The 21440-nt window shown below is 58.3% G+C and overlaps 2 protein-coding genes across 3 annotated transcripts in view; one reads left to right on the forward strand and one right to left on the reverse strand.

The window, feature by feature from the left end:
• ARMH3 (armadillo like helical domain containing 3) overlaps nt 1-19955 on the reverse strand; it is a 138977-nt gene extending 119022 nt beyond the window's left edge. The window contains exons 1-24 of one of the 2 annotated variants that reach the window (XM_063163351.1): nt 19878-19955; nt 19461-19674; nt 18388-18443; nt 17953-18158; nt 17432-17552; nt 17223-17286; nt 16720-16809; nt 16284-16474; nt 16131-16205; nt 15770-15833; nt 15383-15542; nt 14975-15127; nt 14371-14494; nt 14128-14219; nt 13819-13903; nt 13323-13466; nt 13006-13077; nt 12785-12874; nt 12620-12673; nt 12180-12260; nt 11846-11914; nt 11660-11749; nt 11279-11391; nt 10336-10353 (exon numbers count right to left, since the gene is read on the reverse strand). In XM_063163351.1, coding sequence (XP_063019421.1) covers nt 10336-10353; nt 11279-11391; nt 11660-11749; nt 11846-11914; nt 12180-12260; nt 12620-12673; nt 12785-12874; nt 13006-13077; nt 13323-13466; nt 13819-13903; nt 14128-14219; nt 14371-14494; nt 14975-15127; nt 15383-15542; nt 15770-15833; nt 16131-16205; nt 16284-16474; nt 16720-16809; nt 17223-17286; nt 17432-17552; nt 17953-18158; nt 18388-18443; nt 19461-19590 — 2342 coding nt within the window. In that variant the 5' untranslated portion in view covers nt 19591-19674; nt 19878-19955. Of the gene's footprint in view, nt 1-3402; nt 3458-10335; nt 10354-11278; nt 11392-11659; nt 11750-11845; nt 11915-12179; nt 12261-12619; nt 12674-12784; nt 12875-13005; nt 13078-13322; nt 13467-13818; nt 13904-14127; nt 14220-14370; nt 14495-14974; nt 15128-15382; nt 15543-15769; nt 15834-16130; nt 16206-16283; nt 16475-16719; nt 16810-17222; nt 17287-17431; nt 17553-17952; nt 18159-18387; nt 18444-19460; nt 19675-19877 lie in introns of those variants that run through there. The other variant, XM_063163352.1, reaches the window with a different exon arrangement.
• On the forward strand, nt 3707-7643 carry HPS6 (HPS6 biogenesis of lysosomal organelles complex 2 subunit 3). Its single transcript, XM_063163353.1, has 2 exons — nt 3707-3788; nt 4065-7643. The coding sequence occupies exon 2, from the start codon at nt 4066-4068 to the stop codon at nt 6511-6513; it is 2448 nt and encodes an 815-aa protein (XP_063019423.1). The 5' UTR covers nt 3707-3788; nt 4065; the 3' UTR covers nt 6514-7643.
• Nucleotides 19956-21440: the final 1485 nt, after the last annotated feature.

Here is a 21440-nt window from a genome sequence, read left to right on the forward strand (position 1 = left end):
TACTCAGACTTGTGCACACTGAGAACTGCTGCACTATGCTTCACATTGTCACTCAGCTCCTGCACAGACTTATTAGTATTCCATAGACTGCCTTTTAACAGCAAAAATACTGTCAAGAGAATAACACGAATGCACATCTACACCATAATGACATCAGGATCCCAAACTTGTAACTTGTGTAATCTTGCATGCAGCCCATCAAGCACAGCACTTTGCATTCAATTGCTTTGGCTAACAAACCTGAAAGTTTCCAAGATTATAAATGCACATACACAACCCCCACATACAACCAAACATGAGTAAGTGTATTTTTTCCAGTGTGGACCCCTTATAAAATATACTGCAACACTTCTTGGCTAGACAAAAAGAATTACAGATGATGCAACATTGTATTTTCACGTAAGACTTACTTGGCAAACCATTTATTCACTACCTGGAAAAGGCTGTGCAAATGAAGTGATTAGTTTGTTAATGTCAAAGCACTGAACCTCAATCAATTTCATAAGGACTCTGAATAAGAACTTAGATACTTCTGCTTCTAGAATCCAAGGTCCCTTGACTTGCCAGAGCTACTGAGATTGGACTCACCTGTTCAAACATTTCAAAGGCAGTAATTGCCTCCTCCCTCCCTGCGTGTATGCACCTGGGACTCAGTGTGATCGTGCTTTGCTTTCAAGGTGCTCTGCAGGTACATCACTCAGAATTAAAGGAAAGTTGTTCAAAAACTGCCTCCATCATGCAAGAGGTGGGGAAAAATCCCTGTCTAAAAGTTAACTCACAGCTTCTAGAGCAATGTGCTACAAGCCAAGCACTCATACCTCAGTGAAGTACCAGGAAAAACTTGCACTTCGTCCATGTGATGAATGTGCAGAGTGAATACTGGACCTGAACAACAGGCAGTTACAACACAGGTCCCAGAGCCCACCCATCGCTGGAAGCAACAGACAACCTGCACCCAGCACAAGAATTTATGAATCCCAAGGCACAGGGAGTGCATGGACCCACTTCCAGCTCCTCTGTTAAAACCCCCAGGACCACCCATCAGCAGCCCACTATTGAAAACAAACAGAGCAAGAACACATAGAGCTTTTTTCAAAGCTTTAGAAACCATCATGGCCAAATTTCTGCCATCAGCCTTTGTGCAGCTTGTTCTCCACAAACTCTTGCATTGGCAGTTACAGATTGTGCAAGTACATATTTTTATATTCCATCCATTGTTTACAACTTCATTTGTATATTGGCCACTGGAATAAAAACTGCTCAAACTGTGCTTTCCTCTACAACTGTAAGGTGCTCAACCCACCAACAAGGGAAGCAGTAACACAGCATACCAGCTTTGGAGGCATGCTGCAGAATTTCCAGGTGCCTTCAGGCAGTACACAATGAGAAACATATTCTGAAGGCATGCTGATGACAAAAAAACCCATAGAGATCCTATTTTTTCTGCAGTACAAAGCAACAACCCCCAGCACAGCCACAGTGTGTATATATACATATTTTACTAGAAATTCCTTCCATCCCACTCAGAGCAGTGTATGTGCTTCTACATAGTACAATCTAGTTTTACTATTTATGACCTATTTTTTTACCTCTCAAAAAATTAGAAAATTACCTTCCTAATGCGAATACAGCCACATGCTACCTCTCCCATTGCACCTGCTTTAGCAATGACATAAAAGAGTAACATTTGAGCTACAATTTTAACACTTCATGCATAACTGCATTAATTTCTATATGTCCAGTTAAAATAACACCCAATCCATCAACTTCACACTACCAATTAGCTATGCTTTCTCCTGTCAAGTCCATCCAGACAAGCACTGCATGTTTCCACCAGCATCTGTTCACACCATTTTCATACAAGGTAATTTTTTTCATTTCACCACACTTTTTCTCTGTATTCCTGACTACCATGACCAGCTCTCTCAGGTCAGAAAATTACTTTGGGTTTTCACTTTTCAAGCCCTTTAGAATCCATCCCACATAGTTTATAATGAAATATTCTGCACTGCCTTTACACTCCCACCTAAAAGCTCATGTCACCTGCAGACTTTTTCAAGTGCCTTCCTTCTGAAGAAAAACACTCTCCCTGTAACCTTCCCCTGCCCTTTTCCCATGGCTTCAGCTGGTGGTGTGGATCCAAGGCCCATGCTGAACACAGTGCAGCTGCATGACCTCGGCTCTGACTTCTGAGGTAGCTGCTATGTTCTAAGAAGCTGCATAGTAAAGTCATGCCAAGATAAGAAAAGTGGAGTTGCAGAGTGGGCAGCATTTTTGAGATACAGACCATCAGCATCATAAGTACTCAGGAGTTAAAATGCAAACATGAAAAGGTGTAAGTTCAAAAAAAAAAAAAATAGGGAGCCAGAATATAGCAACTCAACAACTCTGAGCAGCAGAGGCTGACCCTTCCCCTCCTAAGGGATGTCTCCATGGCTGCCTGGTGTGTTAGCTGGGGGAGGGAGCAGATGAATGCTTAGCCCAGCAGCCCATTAAAGCCTCACTGTTCCTTTTGTGCGTGCTAGCCAATAACTGTTTAACTTTTTTACACTGTATGTACCCTGCCCACAGTATCTCTTTGCACAGAGCCAAAGTGCTATAAATGACACTGTGGATCAACCTATTATCACTGGAAAGCCAAACTGTTGTCCTTTCCTCCCCTTGAAATTCCTCTTGTACATTTTTGTCACATTTCCTACTAGAGCTCAAACAGCTGGTGAACTGCAGCCACCACGTATGGCAGTGACTCAAATTATCTCGTTGCTTTGCATATTCCACCCACCCGCTCCCCCTAACTGGCTCTCACCATACATTCGGGTTACAGTCTCTGCTGATGAACAAACTTTGCTACAGTGACATACGCAACAGGGTTTGACCGAGGCCGCAGCTTGCTCCTGCAGCAAGCTCCCACTGCTTTGCCCCTGCTGCTGTTCCCTTTGCTTTGCCCGCACAAGTGTTGGGAGAAGGGCGAGGTAAACCACACAACTGGAATGATCAGCGAGCGCTCGTTCTTTCCCCAGGAGTTATCTCGAGCCCCAAGCAGCGGCAGGCAGCCGGGGTCGGTGCGGCCCACGAGCACCGAAGGGCTGGGCTGCGGCAGGCCCCGAGGCCTCCTCGGGGCGGCACCCGGGCACGCACCGGGGCACCGCGCCGTTACCGGCGGGCCATGAGAAGCGCCTCCCGCTGCACGGGCTGCGTGCGGGCGCTCCCGCAGCTAACCGGGGTGGGCAGCGAGCGGCCCTGGAACGGAGTGCCGGTACCCGGCGAGGCCCCTCGCGGCGGGGAGCGCACCCGCCCCGCGGAGCCCCCGGCGCGGCGGAGCCCCCGGTGCCGGAGGGGCAGCGGGCGGCGCCCGGCCCCGCGGGCGGGGTCCCGCGTCCCCCCCGCCGCTCCCGCACTCACCTGCGGGCAGCCGCTCTCCGCACACCGCGCAGGCGCCGCGCGTGCGCCCGCCGGTTCCCCGCGCGGCCGCGGCTCCCGCAGGCGGGGCGGGCGGGGAGGCTCCTCCCCGGGCCGGCCGGAGCTCGGCTCGCCCCGCGGGCACTGACACACGCACGTACACACGCACGCCGGTAAGAAATGGCCCCGCCGTCTGCGGGGACCCGCGGGTCGCCCTCGGGACGCGGCCCCGCAGCCCGCTCCGCAGCGGCGGCGGAAGTAGGAGCGGGCCGGCCCGCGGCGGCGCGGAGCGGCTCCGCCCGGAAACCCGCGGCCCCGTGACTGCGCAGCGCTGAGCGGAGCTGCCGCTGGCCCGGTCCGGGCCCGGCCGTCAGTCGCCGCCGCGGCAGGTGGGTCCCGGCGGGAGGGGGACCCGGCGTGTGCCCGGGGCAGCCCGGAGTTCTCCCGGGCGGCGCTGGGTGTGCGGCGAGCTCCGGGCGCGGCCGGTCTCTGGGAGTCGCTGCCGCGGAACGGGCTCACCGCGGGGGGAAGGTGCCCGTGGGGGCCTCCTAGAGAGCCGAGGGAGCCGGGTGCCGGGAGCAGGGTGTGGCGGGGCGCCGGGAGGGGCTGAGTGCTGGCTGTGGCTCCGTGCCCCAGCTCGCCCTGCTGCACGCTGTCGCTGACAGGATGAAGCTGCGGCAGGTCTCCGACTTGAGTGACTTCAGCCGAGGCCACTGGCTACGGGAGTTGCTGTGCCGCGGAGAAAAGCCCAGCCACGTCCAGTCCAGCCCCGACGGGCAGCATGTCCTGCTCCTGCAGAAGAGCCGGCCGCCCGCCCTGCCGCGGGTGGTGGCCTTCCAGCGCCACAGCATCGCTGGAGCCGACCTGGAGAGGAGCTGGCAGCCGCCCCAGTCAGCCCCTGTGGGACTGCTCTTCCTGCAGAGCCCTGTGGTACCGGACTCGTGGGTGTTGGCCGTGGTGTGGGAACACGGCCGGACCGAGGTGTGGCACTTCGTGGTGGCCGTGGGCTGGCAGCTGCTGCAAACGCTGGAGCTGTGCCAGGGCGCCCGGGCACGAGTGGTGTCCGTGTGCAGCCAGGGAGCCAGCCTGGTGTGGTGTGAGGAGAGGCCGCCGCTGGGCGCTCACTCGGACGTGAGCAAGTGTGCCTTCAGGTTCTGTGTCTGTGCCCGTGCTCTGGAGCTGGGGGAGCAGGGCGTGCGGCTGGGCACTGCGAGGATAGTCCTGCACAACAGCCCCGAGTACCAGGTCCTGGCCTCTCCCCAGCATGTGTTCCTAGTGCCTGCTGCTGCCGGCCTCGCCACCACTTCCAAATTCCTCCTCATCTGGCATCCAGAGAAAGCAGAGTTCACCATCACAGCCCCCTCTGCAGGCTTCATCCACAGCAAGGTGCTGCACTCCAGCAGCGAGTCAGACTTCAAGAAGCTCCTGCTGGGTTCTGTGGGCCTTCTCTCAGGTTTTGCGCCTCTGGACATTCACACCTCCACTGTGTCCAACAGTGGGGGTCTGCTGCTGGTGAGCACAAAGGGTTCTGTGAGTGTCGTGGAGCCAGATGGGACACAGAGGCATATCTTTGACCTGGAGGGCAGCCCCCTGGCCCACGGGAGTCCTGTCCAGCTGAAGACTTTTGGCAGCATCCTGGCCTGTGTGCTGGCTGGAGTACTGTACCTTGTCGACCAGAACAGTGGAAGGCTTGTAGAAAAGGAAGTCCTGAGCATGAAAGAGGTGCATTTCCTGGAGTGCCGGGGAGAGGAGGATAGTATCCAGCTCCTCAGTCAGAGTGGCATCTACAGCTTTAGCTTTTCCAAACCTGAGGACAACAGCAGGCCTGAGCCATGCCTGGTGGAGATGGTGTTTGAGGAGGCCTGCAGATATTATCAGAGGAGGAGCCTCAGCAGCTCCAAGCTGACGGTGGAGAAGTTGAAGAAGGGTGGTACGTTCCAGGCTCCTGTAGTCCTTGCTGCCATCCTGCAGCACAGCCTCCACCAGAAGCAGAAGCCAGCCCGAAGCCTACAAGACTCTTACGCCAAGCTGTTGAGCACAGTGAGCCTGGAGCTGCAGAGCTACATGAGCCTGGAGCTCCTCAAGACTTGCGTGGTGTGCGCCCCAGAGAGTGAGGTGGAACGCTACTGCAAGGAGCTAGTGGAGCAGGAGGTCAGCCGCATTCTGCAGTCTGACATGGACAAAGACAACTTGGCCTATCTGAACTCTGTCTTTGCCTCCTTCCCCAAGGCTGCCTGGAAGGCCACAAGGAGCTGCTTGCAGCTGCAGCAGAATGGAGATGGCCTCTTGGTAGCCAGGGCCACCCCAGAGGTATGGAAGAAGGTCCTGTGTCAGCCGCAGCTGGAGGAGGTGGGTCAGAATGGGATGGTCCCGCTCTTTGAGCTCATTTGTGCCTCCTTCCTGAGGTTCAAACCCAAGTGGCTGCCCAGCTTTGTGGAGCTGACCCAGCAGTACGTTAGCAGCTCTTGGTCATACGGCAGCAAGGAGGGCCCAGAGGGCCGGGTGCCACTGTACAAGAGAGCACTGGGAGTGCTGGCCCGAAAGAACAAACACGGCGAGGCAGATGAGGAGATGGAGCTGGAACTGCTGCTCTGCAGCAAGAGGCCTAAGGCTGTGCTGCAAGCTCTGCACCTTCTCATCCATCTGAAGCGGTGGCAGCGGGTGGTGGAGGTGGCAGAGAAGTTCTCCAAACTCAGCCCCTTGCTCAACAAGGAGATATTCATCACACTGCTGGCTGAGTTTGCCCAGCACCGGGAGCTGGACCCTTACCTGGACAGGCTGTGGCCGCTGTGCCCTGCTGAGCTCACCGCCTCAGACATCCTCACCACGGTCCTGCAGCACCTCCCTCATTCCCAGGAGGAGCCAGTGCCCTTCTCCAGCGAGGGGAACCAGCTGACTGTGGGCTTGCTTAAGCCACTGCTGCAAAGGGTTGTGCAGCGTCCCAGTGTCCAGGACGAGATGTACTCTGACGCCCTGCAGAGCAGCACCTTCCCTCCTCCCACCCCACCCCGAGAGCACAAAATCCCCTCAAAAGCAGCGGCTGATGATGTTCCTCAGCCATCTATGGCAAGGACTTCCTCGCCCTCAGCACTGCTACAGGATGACAGTGTGTGAAGGGAGGAAGGACAATGTCATCCCAAGCCCTGGGTGCACAAGGAAGGGAAATCCTACCTGTGCTGGCAGTACAGAAGCCTGCTCCTATCTGAAGCATCCCTGCAGCATCTCAAAGAGCCTGTTGGGGGCTGAGGTTGGGGGATCTCTGAGGCAGGGCAGGCTTTCTGGTTATTCCTAGCAAGTGCAATTGTGTGTGTGCCAGTGGAGGAGCAAATGCCAGGTGCATTTGCAGATGAAAACACTGGCTGCACTACAAAACTACAGAACTGCTCCCTGCCCAAAGCACTTTGTTTTCAGTCTGTTTGGCTCCTTTCTAGCTCCACTTCTACTTTCCTGATGCTCTGGTACTGGTGGTGGAGTGGTAGGCAGTACACAGTCTTTCCCCCGCATTGAACCCCTCAGTGAACTGGGTGGTACCTCCAAGCTCTGCCTGTGAGAAGCAGGGCATGTTTCCTGCAGCTGGGTCACTGAGTGCTGCTGCTTTGGGCTCAGTCAGATGCTAAAGGCCAGTGTGGCACAGCTCCATGGCACTGGGGATCCCAGCACACACCCTGGCAGTTGCAGCACTCCACACATTGTCTGGCCACAGCTCCTCTGGGATCAGTCCTGTAGCTGTGACTGATTGCAGCTACTTAGCTGAAAAGAGCAGCCTAATTCCCTTATCTCTCTGTCCCAGACAGTACCCAAACTCTCTGCTGAGCTGAGAAGCTTGCAGCAGGCTATGAGAGCTTGGGGCTGGCCCTGCCTTCCCCTTTCCTTTGTGGAAGCTTAGATTATGCTGCAGGACACCCGAGCCCTCTGTTCCCATCTCCTCTACCTTTGCCCTTTGCATACAAAGGGGCTTTGTCAGGGTTGTCTGGCTCATATTGTGCCTCTGTTTGCAAAATCGATGTAACTTGAGAGCAGTTTGTGCAGGAAGATCCAGGTTCCAGCCTCTCTCAGGTGCCTGGTCCCCTCCACCCAGAGGGAGACCCTCACTGTGGCTTTGCCCCTGCATTCTGGGCTCTGATGTAAAGGAGCTGTCTGGTGCCTTGTTGGGCTGCGGGAGATTCACCTGCATTAATCTTCTTGAGAGTGGTCTTAAGCGTGGAAGACAGACTCCTTTTAAAAATAAAGGTTCCTAAAGCATTGCTGAGGTGGTGGTGGATGTTATGAGGGTACACACCCTCAGGAGGAGGGCAGTCTTGTTTTGCCTCTGGTGAAAAGTGGCCAGGCTCATCTCCCTGGTGCTGCCCAGCATGGCTCACAACTGGTAGAGCTGGGCTCAGACAGCTTGCCCAGACAGCTCATTCCACCTGTGGTACTCAGCTGCTCACCACTGTGAAGCCACGGAGACAGAGTCTGCACAGGCAGGCTGCAGCTCTGTGCCACAGGGAAGGGCCATCAGGCCATGCACAGCTGTGGCTGGGCCCAACAGAGTTGAGGAAGGGAGGATTTTTTTCTCAAGCGCTGCAAATTCTCAATTTTTTAGGAAAACTAGCAACAGAGAGCACCTGGCTGGCCCAGCAAAATCCTGCAGTGTCAGAGCTGCCGTTGGAGAGATTATTGTTTGTGAAACCACTGTAAAGATGTGGCAGGGTCTCCCCCAGAGAAAGGCTTGGCTGTGGAAAGTCCCCGTGGTGGAAAAAGGCCTGGCAAAGAGGAAGAGAAACTGCTGCAATGGTTCCCTAGAGACTGGCTGGTTATTGATGAGACCTTCCTTGGGGGGTCCTTGTGCTGTGGCCATGGGGCACTGTGAGTTTCCCTCTCACTCTGGCAGCTGCCACACGTGAGCGGAGGGAGTGGGACCTGAAAGGAGAGCTGGTGGCATCCACTGTGGGCATTCTGTAATGAGCTGTCCTTGCCTCCTCTCCAGGCAGCTGGTGGCCTTGCCTGACTCTGGTCTCAGCCCCCTCCCAGGGCTGTTTGGGAGGAGGATGATGGATGGAACCCAGCACCTCTTAAAGCCATGGCTCCAGAGATTGGAACACTGCCCTGGAGCTGCACTGAATGGGGAGCTGCTGAGAGCAAGCCCCACACCTTAGCAAAGGCTGTGCAGTCATTTGGGGGGATATCTTCATTGCCAGGGCTGGGTTTGGGTGCAGGTAGCCACAGTGACACAGTGAATGAGGCTGAAGCTCCCTGCCTTCCAGCACTGGGTCTGCAGAAAACAGAGCAGGGAAGAAGCAATGCCCACAAAGCCAGCAGCAGTGCTGTGTGAGACACAGCATCCCCGAGGCACAGCAAGGGAAGAGGAAGTGGGAGCATGACACAGTAGGGACAGCCTGGGGCCTGGGGGCAGAAGCCTCCATGTATGGGCCCCAGACAAACAGAAATAGAATTCTGGAGGCTGAGGGTCCAGGGCAGAAAACTGAGCTGAGTGCTTCCCAAGGGGTTGCTGGATAGCTCACACCAAGAACCAGGAAGCATGAGCATCCTTGGGGGAAGCAGGGGCCAAAGCAACCTGAAGGACAGATTGAGCTGACTTACAGGCAAGCCCAGGGCTCTCTCTGCAGTCAGATTCTGCTGGGGGGAGACAGCAGGAGGTAAGGCTGGTGCAGCCTCAGATAAAGGCCGAAGGAAAAACTAGCAGTTGGATCTGAAGGCAAGTGGAAAAAGCAGTAAGAGATTCACCTAGTGGAGGGAGAGCTGGCCTGGCCCTCACTCTGCTCCAGAGAAACTTGGACTTTGCCACAAAGGAAATGAGTCAAGCTGCTCACGTATATCCCCTGTGCCTGACACAGCTTTCGGGATGGACCCTGCACTTTCACCAAGGAGCAGCACAAAGCAATATCTGAACTCAGCCCAAGGCTCCAGACCAAGTCACCCTTGATTTATCTGTGCAGAGCACAGTGTGTGCAGGGGTGAGCACAGAAAGTACCCATGGCACCATATCTTGCAGAGAGAAGGAGGTGTAGGCTGCAAGCACCCCGTAAACTCACTGGAAATCCACACATGATACATGCTAGGGTTGCCAGAGGGAAGGGTTTAAGTGCTGGGGACAGCTTGGGGTGGCACTTCATAGACAGGAGGCTCTTTGTGCGCCTTATCCCAGGGAGGGACCTGGCACTCACCCAGTCAGAGGTGCCCAGTGAGGGGACATCACCCAGTCTTGGTGACACTGAGCAGTGATCCTGTATCAACCCATAGGCTGGATGTGGGCAGAGCACACTTGGGAACACCAGAAAGAGCCCTGTGGTCCCAGGCACAGCCTCAGCTTGTGGGGAACCTTCCAGCCCCTAGCCCTGCTTACTTTCATCACTGCTAGACCTGAGGAGCACAGTCACATCCCACAGTGCACACAAACACACCATTTATTATTTGACACCAAAAATTACAGCCCTGGAAAGAGGCAGGTTCCCTGCAAAAATAAATAATCACATTTTTCAAGTGGGGGGTCTGTCCATTTCCTCCATCTGTGGGTGATGGGAGCTAATGCCTTGTGGAAGGCCTGGGGATTTTGTAGGAGTTGAATGTTGGTGGCCTGCAAAACCAAGGTCACATATGTCAGCCACAGAGGGGGGTAAGGGACAGCTCAGGATGCACTGGGATGGTCAAATATCATCCCACTCCTATCACCTAGCCCCACAGGAAATAGGGTATGGAGACACCTTTCCCAAACCCACTAGCTTGGGAGAGTGGGACCAGCAGCACCTCCAGTCTTGGGAGTGTGGGAAGATGATAGGGGACACCACAATTGCATGCACTACACAAGTCCCACCTTCACAGCCATCCCCTGGCACCAGCACACTCCTTGGTCCCCACCCCTCCCTCTGTCCCCTGACCCCCCTGTACCTACAGGGGCTGCTCCCCACCCCACAAAGGGACCTGTAAGTAGCTTACATCTCAAAGTCTTCATTCCTAGAGGGGAGAAAAAAGAGGGGACAGTGTTAGTGGGGCCAGAAGATGCCTTGTGGGACAGGACAACAGCTCATGGTAGGACACGGTCTCCCATGGGTCACAAAAGGAGAGCAAATGAGCTTCAGGGTGTTGTGGTCCCCTCCATCCTAGCTGTCTGATCTGATCAGAGAGCAGTGGCTCTTACAGGCCCCCAGATCATCAGTGCCCCTTCCCCAGGCAGGCAGAGCAGGGCCCCACGCTCAGCAGCACCAGCTCCCTGTGCCTCAGCTTGAGCTCCCTGAGGTTCCTGGGCAGCTGAGCCCGTGTCTCCAGCCAGCTCAGAGGGGTGGCAGGAGCTGGGGAACCCCCAGCACAGCAGCTGCACCACAGGGCCACGATGTAGCCCTCAGGAGTCAGAAATCCAGCCAGAAACTGCTCACTATCCCCAGGGGTCAGTGCCTGTGCTGGTGGTGGAGCTGCCAGGCAGGGTGTCCCAGAGGGCTGGGGGACAGCCCCAGGACACTGGTGGCCACAGGCATGTGAGCAAGCACTGCACCCTCGTGGCAATGCCACCAACCACACAGCACACTGCATTCTGCACAGCATCCCTGGGCTCCCAAGCCAGAGCTCCAGCACAAAAATGGTGCAAAACACAGTGAGTCAGGTGGTGGACTTGAGCCAGGCTGTGGCTGCAGCCCTGCCAGGCTCCTTCCTCCAAAGGGAATGCACCTTAGTCTGCCCTCCCTACCAGGAGGTTCAGAGCAGGCAGAGAAAAGCTCCAGAACATGCCCATCCCCAGAAGCTGAGGGCCTCAAGTCACCTCTCAGGTTCTCCCCAGCCCACATTGCTTTAGCATGAGCCCCACAGGCTACCACAGGACATGAAGGAGCAGGTGACAGGGGGACCCCAGACCCAGTGTGGTCCCAGGGGCGGGGCTGCTCCTCACCTGTACACATCAGCAGTATCCATGCGGCGGTAAAACTTGGCAAGTCTGACAGACAGGACGATGCTGGGCAGCAGGAACAAGGTGCACCAGCCCAGGCTGAACCAGAAGGCATTCTGCATAGGGTGCAGGAAGAGCCATGAGGTCCAGAGAGTGACTGGGAGCATCTCTTCTGCTCCCAGTGCTCCCCAATGACCACCCACTCCTTCTCAGAGCCTGGCCCTTCCTCTTAGCCACAGCACTTTGCTGGGCAGGAGCTGAGCACTGCTTCCTGTGCATCCCTGATCCTTCCCTGCATCCCTTATCCTGTGCATGAGGAGGACAAGAGGACCTCAGTGCCACCACGCAGGTGTGTGTCACTCTACACACCGCTGCCCCACTCACCACAGAGTCCATGATATAGTCACAGCCAATGACCTCCACATCATCCAAGGACTGAGCTATGGGCTTGCAACGTGCCACATCTTTTGTCACCTGGGGACATGGTGAGGACAGCATATGTCAGCATCCACCAAGCCTTGCAGCTCATTCTCCCTTTCTCTCCACTTCACTGAGGAAGGCTCAGCTTACCCTGCTCTTGGCCCATGAAATGTAGGTCTCAAAGAAATCCAACAGCTGCTCCAGGAAGGCCAATGTCTCCTGGAGGGGCAAGCACAGAGTGGAGATGTTGCACCACCAGCCCCCTCCATGTCAGGACTGGGGGGCTCTCAGACCACCTCAGCCCAGCAGCAACAGGGCTGAATGCTTCACCCCACCCTGGGATGCCATGAGGGAAGGGGGCACCCAGAGGAGACACTCAGGGAAGGCAGGATGAGCAGCCAGACAAGGTTTGGCTTCCCTGTATAGAGGGAGGTCTTGGTGAGGGGGTCTGGTGTGACCTGACAGCAGGGCAAGGCAAGCTCACGTTCTTGATGATGTTTGGCATCTCCCTCTCCAGGAACTCCTGGGTTTTGTTGGCTTTGTCCAGTGCAGCTGTTGTCTGTCCCTGAGTGAAAGGTGCTCTCAGCACTGTGATCTAAGAGGAGTCTCTGCCCTTCACCAGCCCTGCAAGCAGCACTCCCTGGGGCAGAGCCTCTCAGAGCTGTGGTGCTCCCAGCAGTGACACACTGCTAGTGCCAGGTACACATTGGTAGTGCCAGGTACCTCAGGTGGAGGGAGCCTGTGCCTGGCAGGGTCCATGGCCTCCCTCCACCTTCATGGCCCCCATGAACAGCCCCTGCAGCACATGAAGAGTGCCACCGCAGCCCCCAGATTGCAGGTCAGCCCCACCACCTCCACTGCAGGACCTCGAGGGTGCTTTGCAGGGTGCCCAGGACTGGCATGCACTCCCCTTGTGCAGCTTACCTCCAGCTGGGCAGCTCCACTCTGCACTGAGTGGATGTTCTCCTTCAGACTTTGCTGGGGACAGAGAAGGGGGATCAGAGGTGCAGCCCCAGACCCTGCCAGCAGGCTCTGAGCTCTAGGGAAGCCCAGCCCAGCATCCCCAGGACGTGCCCCAGCGTCGCTCACCAGTGGCCCAGAGAAGTTCCCCTGCATCTCCTTTTCCAGATCCCTCAGTTCACGAGCATTATCTTCCAGGTCCTTCTTCACGTCTGTGCCCTGGAAGTGCTGCAGTCAGCAGTGCCCAGCTCTGGGCCTCCCCTCAACACCCAGGCAGGCACAGAGGAGCCCAGTAACCAGTGGCTTTGGGGACAGGCTGGCTATGGCCCTGGGGTCTCATGGTCTCTCACCATGTTTTCTGCCAGCTGCTCCAACTCTGCAGCCAGATCCAGGAGGCTTCTTTGGGTCATATTCTGATCCAGCTGGAAAAGGCAGAGACAGAGCCATGAGAATGAGAAATGAGGTTCACAAGGGGAGCTAAACCCCTTCTTTGTGGGACAGAGTGGAGCCAGGGCCCTCTAGGCAGAGGATGTGCCTTGTTACCCTAACAGGGTGCACAGATGGCAGAGGACTCTCCCAGCAGCAAAAAGGAGAGTGCAATAGAAGCTCCTCAACCCACATCCAATCCCCCCACCCCGATCCCAAGACCAGGCTACACCCAGCACACCTGCTCCAGGGTGAGGGTGAAGTTGGGAGGCTGTGCAGCCTGACTGGCCCTCAGCAGCAGGTCCTTCTGGCTCTGGTTGAGCAGGGAGATGGGGCTTAGGGTGATGTCCATCTTCTCAAAAGCTGTGGAGATGTTTCCTGCGTACTGCCAGAGCAAAGGGGGCCATGATGGGACATGTGCTGGCCCCTCACTGTCCCCTCAGCCCTTGTGCAAGAGTGTGAGTGTGAGCAGTGTGAGTAGTGTGCAAGAGTGTGAGTGAGTGTGAGTGGTGTGCAAGAGTGTGTGTGAGTGGTGTGAGCAGTGGGCAAGAGTGTGAGTGAGTGTGAGTAGTGTGCAAGAGTGTGAGTGTGAATAGTGTGGGTAGTGTGCAAGAGTGTGAGTGTGAGTAGCGTGCAAGAGTGTGAGTGTGCAAGAGTGTGAGTGAATGTGAATAGTGTGCAAGAGTGTGAGCGAATGTGAGTAGTGTGCCCTCAAGACCCCGGCACCCCATGCTCACCTGGCTGATATTCAGGAGCTCGTCCAGGGACACGCTCTGGTCCAAGTGCAGAGTTTGCCACAGGGACGCGTCGTGCTGGCACTGCCTGCAGGATGGGCCATGGGGTTTAGAACAGGGCAGGTGAGGCCACCTTCTCCCAGGAGCATGTCCTCACCTGTGCAGGTAGGCTGCACCTTGCTCCTTCCCTGTGATCAGTGCCTACCCACAGCCTGGGAAGGCAGGGCAAGCTGCCCTGCTCCTGGAGATTATCTGAGGGCATTGAGCAGCTCTACCCCACCACAAGGACACAATGTCAGGGCTGGGACCCACCTGTATATCTCTGAGAAGTTTGTTGTGTCACCCTTCAGGCCCAGCAGCTCTGAGAGATTGAAGTTAGGGATCTTGCCAGGGGTGTCCAGGAGCTAAGAGCAAGGAAAGAGATGGAGAAACTAGACATAGTGCAGGACAGGACACCTTGGAAGAGCATCTCAAATGGCTAGTGCTGCCTCTGCCCCACCAGCAGCCCTCATTAGGAAGCAGTATCTCCAGGCAGTTTCCCCACAGCAAGCTTACCTGGAAGAGCTGCTGGTTGTGCCAGGACTCACAGAGGAGCATGTAAATGTTCCCCCCCAGCACGAAGGTGATCATCACCAGCAGCATGAGCAGCCAGTAGAAGATGAAACTGAAGCCAACCCCTCTGCCGGGACAGAAATGCCGTCACCACCAGCAGCCCAGCACTGATGCTGACATTGCCCCAGCTCGCGGAGCCCAGGGGCTGCACATCCCTCACCCCCACAGTTGTGGGAACACCACCCTTCTCACAAGCTTGTCTCTGTTCTGCCTTCAGACCCCAGAGCACGGCCAGGCTCTGCCCTGGAGCTTGGACTCCACAATAGCTCCCCACAGCTCTGGAAGCTGGCACTGCCCCGCAGAGCTGCAGGGCCCACGCTCACACTGCCAGGCCTCGCTGCCATCATGCTCCAAACGGGCTCCCCTCAAACGCCTCTCACCAGCACCATGATTGACCCTCAATTTACCACCTGCACGGGGAGTCACCATGGGGCAGCCATTAAACTGCAGCAAAATTATGATTTAGGAACTTGAGTGTTCCCAGGGCAGCCCTGCCCACCCATCCCACCGCTCCCACACGTGGCCTTGGCAGCCAGCTGAGCCTCACGCCATGAAGAAGTTCCCGCCAGCATCGGAGAGGCTGCTGCGCTGTGTGGGCAGCACGCCTTCCTTCAGCCCCAGGGGCCCCAGCAGCAGCCCAAAAACATTGCAGAGGACCACCAGCAGCACCGTGCAGCACAGGAAGGCACACAGGATCAACCTGGGGCAAGACAAAGGGCGGGAGTCAGGCAGCAGAACCTGGGACCCTCAGCAGCACCCTGCAGCCCACCGGCTGCCTTCATGGGGAGGAAAAAGGTCCCAGACAGCACAGCAGGGAAGGGGCATGTGTCTGCAAGGCACGGCTCTGAGTACCCTGCACCCATAACCCCACCACCCAGCAAAGCCCCACCTCCAGCAATGGGAGAAGCAGGAGCCCCAAAACCCCCCAGACAATGGGGTCCAGCCCCTCTCCCACCTGAGCCCATCCCAGGCCACGATCGGCTCCCTGTACTTCTCCAGCACGGATGTGGCATTGTTCACAAAGGCCCCAACTTTCTGCTCCACATCCAGGAGTGGCAACCTTTCCTGCAAGTTCCTGATCTCCTGCCTGATGAGGAGCAGCTGCTCCTGGCTCTCTGCAAGGAATGGGGACACGCTGACATTCTGAGCTGCTGCCCGGGTCCTGCAGGGCAGAGGGGACTCAGAAAGGATAGGAAAGGGGCAGTCATGGCCAAGGATGACATTGGCATGATGGACCTGGGGACAGCCAGGGCTGCAGGGAAGGCCTCCAGGAAAGAATGGCTTGAGAAGAGAGGAGGGAATCCTAGAAGAGGGAGAAGTCAGCACACAAAGCCCTGCTTACTTGCCACCACCTCTTGGGACTGCTCTTGCACCTTGTCAGGGGTCATGCCCAGCGTTGTGTTAACCTGCATCCAGGGAAGCACAGCATGAAACTCACATCCCTGCCTGCAATCCAGAGCTGAGCAGCACATCCCCTTGAACCCAGATCCTAGTAACACACAACAGCCAAGCTCCCCACAGCACCCAGTCCACCCTATCAGTGTGCAGGGATGGCTGGGACAGCGAGCAGACCTCTGGCCAGCCCTTCCCTCCGTGTGACACACTGAACTCCTGACAGAGCTCTTCCCCACCCACAGCTTGTCAGCACAGCCTCGGCAGCTGCAGGAGCACCTTTGTGCCTGGGTGAAGGAGACACCCCTTACCTCCTCTAAATCAGATTTTATGTTTGACTCAGAGACCTCACGCAGTGCCTGCAGCTGCTGCTCCACACCTGGGATCTGTGGGGAAGAGCCTGGGGTGAGGGAGCTGTGGGGGCTGGGGCAGGGGGCCCCTCACCCACCCCCTGCCCTCCTCACCGTGCTGAAGTTGGCACTGAAGGCAAGCCCCTCCAGGGACACTTGGCGGCAGGGGAGGCCACATTTCTGCAGGGTGCCATTGAGCCTGTCCCTCAGGCTGACCAGCCCCTGGCTGTAGCTGCTCTGCAGCTCCTCGAGGTCTGAGCGGTGGATGGCAATCTTGGCAAAGGTGTCATTCAGTGTCTCCATCCCTGGGGAGAGAGCAGGGAGCTCACATCCTGTCACTGTGGCAGGGACTCCTTCTCATCCAGCTGAACCTTGGGAACCCATGAAAAAAGGCAACATAGGGGCACCCCCAAAGTCATGGCACTTGCCCCAGGGTGTGGTTGGGAGGCCAAAGGGATCCACCTCCATGGGATTCTTACCCAAAAATGCACCCACCCCTCTCTTGATCCCCCTGAGTCCCTTGCCAGTCTCCCAGGGATAGGGCCAGTACCTTGCAAGAGGCTCTGGAGAGATCCCAGAGCCCCATCCGTGCTGTTCCTGATGCGGGAGGTGATTATGCTGCCCAGTTTGGGCCCAATGTCTGCAGAGATGGGAGAGGTGGTGTCAATAACAGGTTCCCTGCAAGATCCTGGGGCTTGCAGGAGAGCTGGTGAAAACACTGACACCACCAGCACTCCTCCCTCACCCACCCCCCAGGTGGGGGGCAACGGGAATATCCCCAGTCTCCCACCACCCACATCACCCTTCCCAGAGAGGAGCCTGAATAGGGAAAAGCAGAAACTGGAGCAGAGCTGGAGCTTGGAAGAGCCTGCAGACCCAGATCCTTTAGACATCCCCATAAGAACAAGCCCAGTGGCCTGCAGGGTCAGCAACCACCCACAGGGCAGAAAGGTAAACCCACACAACACTCCCACTGCCCAAGAACCCCCAGCCCTGGGGCAGCTCCCACAGGGCCCTGGGGATGCTCCAGCCCCTCCCGTCGCACACCCTCACCCTGCAGGCTGCGGTTGGCATAGCTCAGTGGGACATCGCTCTTGTCGATGACAAAATCAACTTGCTGCAGGGACAGAGATGTGGTGTCAGTGAGGGTGGGGAGCTTTCTCTGCTGCCAGCCCCTCTGCTGCCCTTCCCCCGGGGCTATTTGGGCTGCTCCTCCCGCCTGGCCCCTTGCCCCCAAGCCATGGCAGGGGGCCCGTGCGTGCCTGGGGGATGGAGGCCAGGTAGGTGTGGACGTTGTCCAGAGTGTTGTTCACATTGGGGAAGGTGCTCTTCACAGCCTGGGAGAAGCGGCTGTTGCTGATGAGGGCACAGACACCACCAGCCCTACAAGGCAAGGGGGGCAAGGTCAGTCCCAACGCTCCCCCCAGCACCCTCCAAATCCACCCACACAGACCCCAGCCTGCAGGGTCTGGAGCACACCAGTGACTCCTGCTCCCAGTGCACCCCAGCCCGTGCCCTGCCCCGAGGGACCAGAGAGGAGGGACGCAGGGAACTGGGGCAGGGCAGAGCCCGGCAGCCGTGGGGAAGCTGCGGGGAAAGGGCTGCACGGTCTGCAGTCCGCAGCCCCCCGGGGCCAGCCCCCCACCGCCGCCGCTTCCTCCCCTTTGTCCCGCCGTGCCGCGATCTACTCGTGAACAATGGCAGCTTCCTGGCACGGCCGCCGAGCGCCGGCATTTCCAGCCACCCTGGGCTCCATCCGGAGCCTCCCGGGCCGCGCACTCACAGGAGCAAGGCGGAGAGCAGCAGCACGGAGGCCCAGAGCGCCCGGCGCCGGCAGCGCATCCGCCGGCGCTGCTTCTGGTACATGCGGCCCCCGCAGTGCCCGCAGCAGCGGCAGCAGCAGAAGCAGAATCCCACCAGCGGCACCAGGATGATGAGGAGGATTCCAATGGCCGCGCAGACCAGGAAACCCAGTTCGTAGAGCAGCAGCTGGGATAGGAAGAATGAGAAGCAGCGTAACATTGGTGTCCCCAAAGGTCCCTCAGCTCTGCGCACCCTGTCCAGGCCCAAACAGACAAAATGGGTCCCCCAGGGAGCAGAACATGTCCCCTTGCTGCTGCTTGGCAACCAGGGCTCAGTCTCAGAGCAGCACCCACCAGTATCCCCCAGTCCACGGTGCTCTGGGGCTGCCAGGTCCCCGCCCCAGCTGCCTGCTCACCTCATTGATGTCATCTCGGCTGAACCCACTCTGGGACTGATCAAAATTAATCAGCTCTGGGAGACAAGAAGCATAGAGGGCTGTGAGCAGGTGCTGGGCCCTGTGGAGCTGTCCAAGAGGGTCCCAGACCCTGCTCACCCCTCCCAGCCCAAGGCATCACCTGCAGCTCAGACCAGCTCTGAGTATGGCATTTTTCTCCCTTGCAGCTGCCCTCCCCAGCCATCACATCATGCAGCATTTTTGCACCTAGGAAAAGTGCTGCCAGCTCCCAGGCTCTCAGGGGTTCACAGAACAAGGGAGTTCCTCACCACTGTGGGCATAAGGGACACTGCCCTGGGGCTGCCCTCCTGCAGAGAAATCCAAGGGCACTGCCGGTCAGGACTGAGTACAGGGGCAAAGGCCCACTGCCATGCTGCCTCTTTCATTACCAGGGCTCTCCCTGCCTGTGCCACATGCCCTCATTACAAGCCTTGATGGCACCTGGGGACATTGATTGTACCCTGGTGTCTATGTGACACAGGTCCTGTGCTGCCAGCCACACCTTTTCCAGCATGTTGATGGTGAGCAGGGGTTGAAGCCAGTGAAGGAGGACGCACAATGGCAGTACCCAGAGTGGCATTTCCCTCCAGGTGGGCAGCACTTGCCCCATGAATATGGAGCAGCTGCAGGGTCCAGGTATCACCTGTGCAAACCTGCAGCTGCTTCGGGACAGAGCTGTGACAGCGACAGGAGCAAGGGCAAGTGCTGGCAGGCAGGCCAGTGCACAGGGAGAGCATGCTGACACCAGGACCCACTGCTTTTGGTGGCCAGCAAACACAGAGGGCTGCAAGACAGGCAAAGAGCCTGCAGGCAGAGTGGGGTTTGCTCTGCACATTTTTGGGGGCTTAGGATTAAGATACCTGGAGGGAGGATGGGGCAGGATCTGCAAGGTGGCACTACCTCTAACACATGTCCCGGGGCCCAGCTAACATAGCCCCACAGTTGTTATGGGGCATGAGCAGGACACGGCTGGCAATCCTTGGATCCCATTCCCGATGACCCCAGCCGTACCAGCCCCCTCTGCCAGCACCCACCTGTGGGCAGGGCGTTGGGCTGCACCAGCCGCAGGAAGCCGTGCGCCATCGCCACCAGCCCCGGCGTGCTGCTCCCCGGCGCCTCGGGGCCAGGGCCGTACGTGGGCTTCCAGACATCCCCCAGCTCCATCGCAGCAGCTCCTGTGGATACCCGGGCACCGAGAGGAGCTGTCGGTGTCGTCGGGGCTCGGGACCACCCAGCCTGCCCTGCCTCCTGCCTCCGACCAGGAAATGCAGAGAGAAAAAATATCAGGCACCTGCCCGCTCCTGCCCGGAAGGACCGAGCTGCGGGAGAGCACCGAGGAAGGATGGGTGCACCCATCCCCACCCCTGTCAGCAGCAGGGTGGGAAGCCAGGCAGGAGGTACCCACGAGGGACCGGGGGCTGTGGGGGGCGAAGCGGATCCAGAGCACTCACCCAGTCCTCTGACACCTCTCTGCACCCACCGCTGCGGCAGGGTCCGGCCGCAGTGTGCCAGCGCCCAGGTCTGCGGTTTATTTAAGTTTCAGCGGTGATTGCTGACAAGCTGTTTGCAGGGGCAGGCGGCGATACCGGGATCGCCCCACCCTGCCCCTTACGGCTCTTGGCACCCGGCCGCCTCCCTGTACCGGGGTCAGGGTCACCACCGACCTGTCCCGACGCAGGCATGTCCCTCTCCTCCCTCTCCGCTAAGCTCCCCTGCCCGTGCTGGTTTCCTCCTGCCCCAGCCCAGGAGCTGGGTGGCCCGGGGTGATCCCGAGGGCAGCCGTCCCGCCCGCTCCGCCCCACACCATCTGCATCCTTTCGGGATGGGGTGCGTGGAGCCGTTCAGAGTTTCAACACAAACAAGCTGTAGCCACAGAAGCGGGTTTTGCATCTAAAAACCTTCCGAAATGGGGCACTGCGGCAAATCCGGCATTTTTCACTCACGTCCCGGTCCCCCCAAGCGGGGAACAGCCCCAGGAGTCCCCAGACAGGATTTTTCCCAAAGGCTGGGCCCCCGCTGGGCTCCATCCCCGCTCCCCGCGGAGCTTTCCCACGCCGCGCGGCTCCGTTCCCGCCCCGCCCGGAGCTCCGGGAACCGCAGCCGGAGGCAGGGGCGGGAGGGGCCGGAGGTCGCTCCCGGTTGTGCCGCGGACGCACCCGGCGGATCCCGGTGGCCCGGGGGTCCCGTCCCGGCAGGCGGAGCTCCCCAGCTGGGCACGGCTCCGCACCGAGCCCGCGGCGCGGGTGGCTCCGGGAGGTGCGGGAGGGCCGGACAGAGCCGCCCCTTCCGCCCCGGCCCGCCGGGGTCTGTCCGGCCGCGCCGGCCCCCGCTTCTGCCGAGGGGAAGCCCTCTGCCCACCCCTGCCCCGCTGCACCCTGGCAGCCCTCCTTCACCCGAGGGGCAGCCCTGCTCCTGTCCCAGCCCATCCTGGCATCCTGCATCTCCCCCAGAGACCCCGGCCCCTGCCCTGTCCCGCATGAGAGAGCCGGCCGCCCTCTACCTGGGGATGCTCTCTCCTTGTCCAAGAGAAGCAGCACTCACCCCACACTGCCAGAGCCACTGCTGGCCCCTCCGGCAGCCCCCCCTGCCATAGCACCCTGGCCGAGAGCCCGCCCCGCTGCCCACCTTGCCCCTATGGCAGCCCTCTGCTGTGCCCTGTACCTCCCACCTCCTGCCCCAAAGTAGTGGAGCCCCCAGCACGGTGCTTGGCCCCTGCCCTGTGCCCCTGCATGTGTCCCCGGGCTTTTGGACAGGACCAGCAGGGACTCTGAGTGAGCTGTACCTGCATGACCTTTGCATTGGGGGGCTCCCTGCCTCTCCAGCACCCACGGCTTGCTCATGGCCACCTCCAGTTACTGCTTAACTTTCCTTGGCACAAGCAGGCACCACTGCACTCCGTGACCTTAGGTGAAGGTGGCCCAGGGAGGAGGGCAGCCCTGCTTCAGGTTTTCTTCCTGGGCTGGCCCATGCTGGGTGCCAGTGTCATGTGGGACCCTCTGGCACAGTACTGGCAC

Source organism: Melospiza melodia, chromosome 9, assembly GCF_035770615.1.
Source record: "Melospiza melodia melodia isolate bMelMel2 chromosome 9, bMelMel2.pri, whole genome shotgun sequence".
NCBI lineage: Eukaryota > Metazoa > Chordata > Aves > Passeriformes > Passerellidae > Melospiza > Melospiza melodia.

Excerpts from the sequence above, each read along its gene's own strand:
- HPS6 (XM_063163353.1), top strand. The coding sequence starts at position 4,066 with ATGAAGCTGCGGCAGGTCTCCGACTTGAGTGACTTCAGCCGAGGCCAC.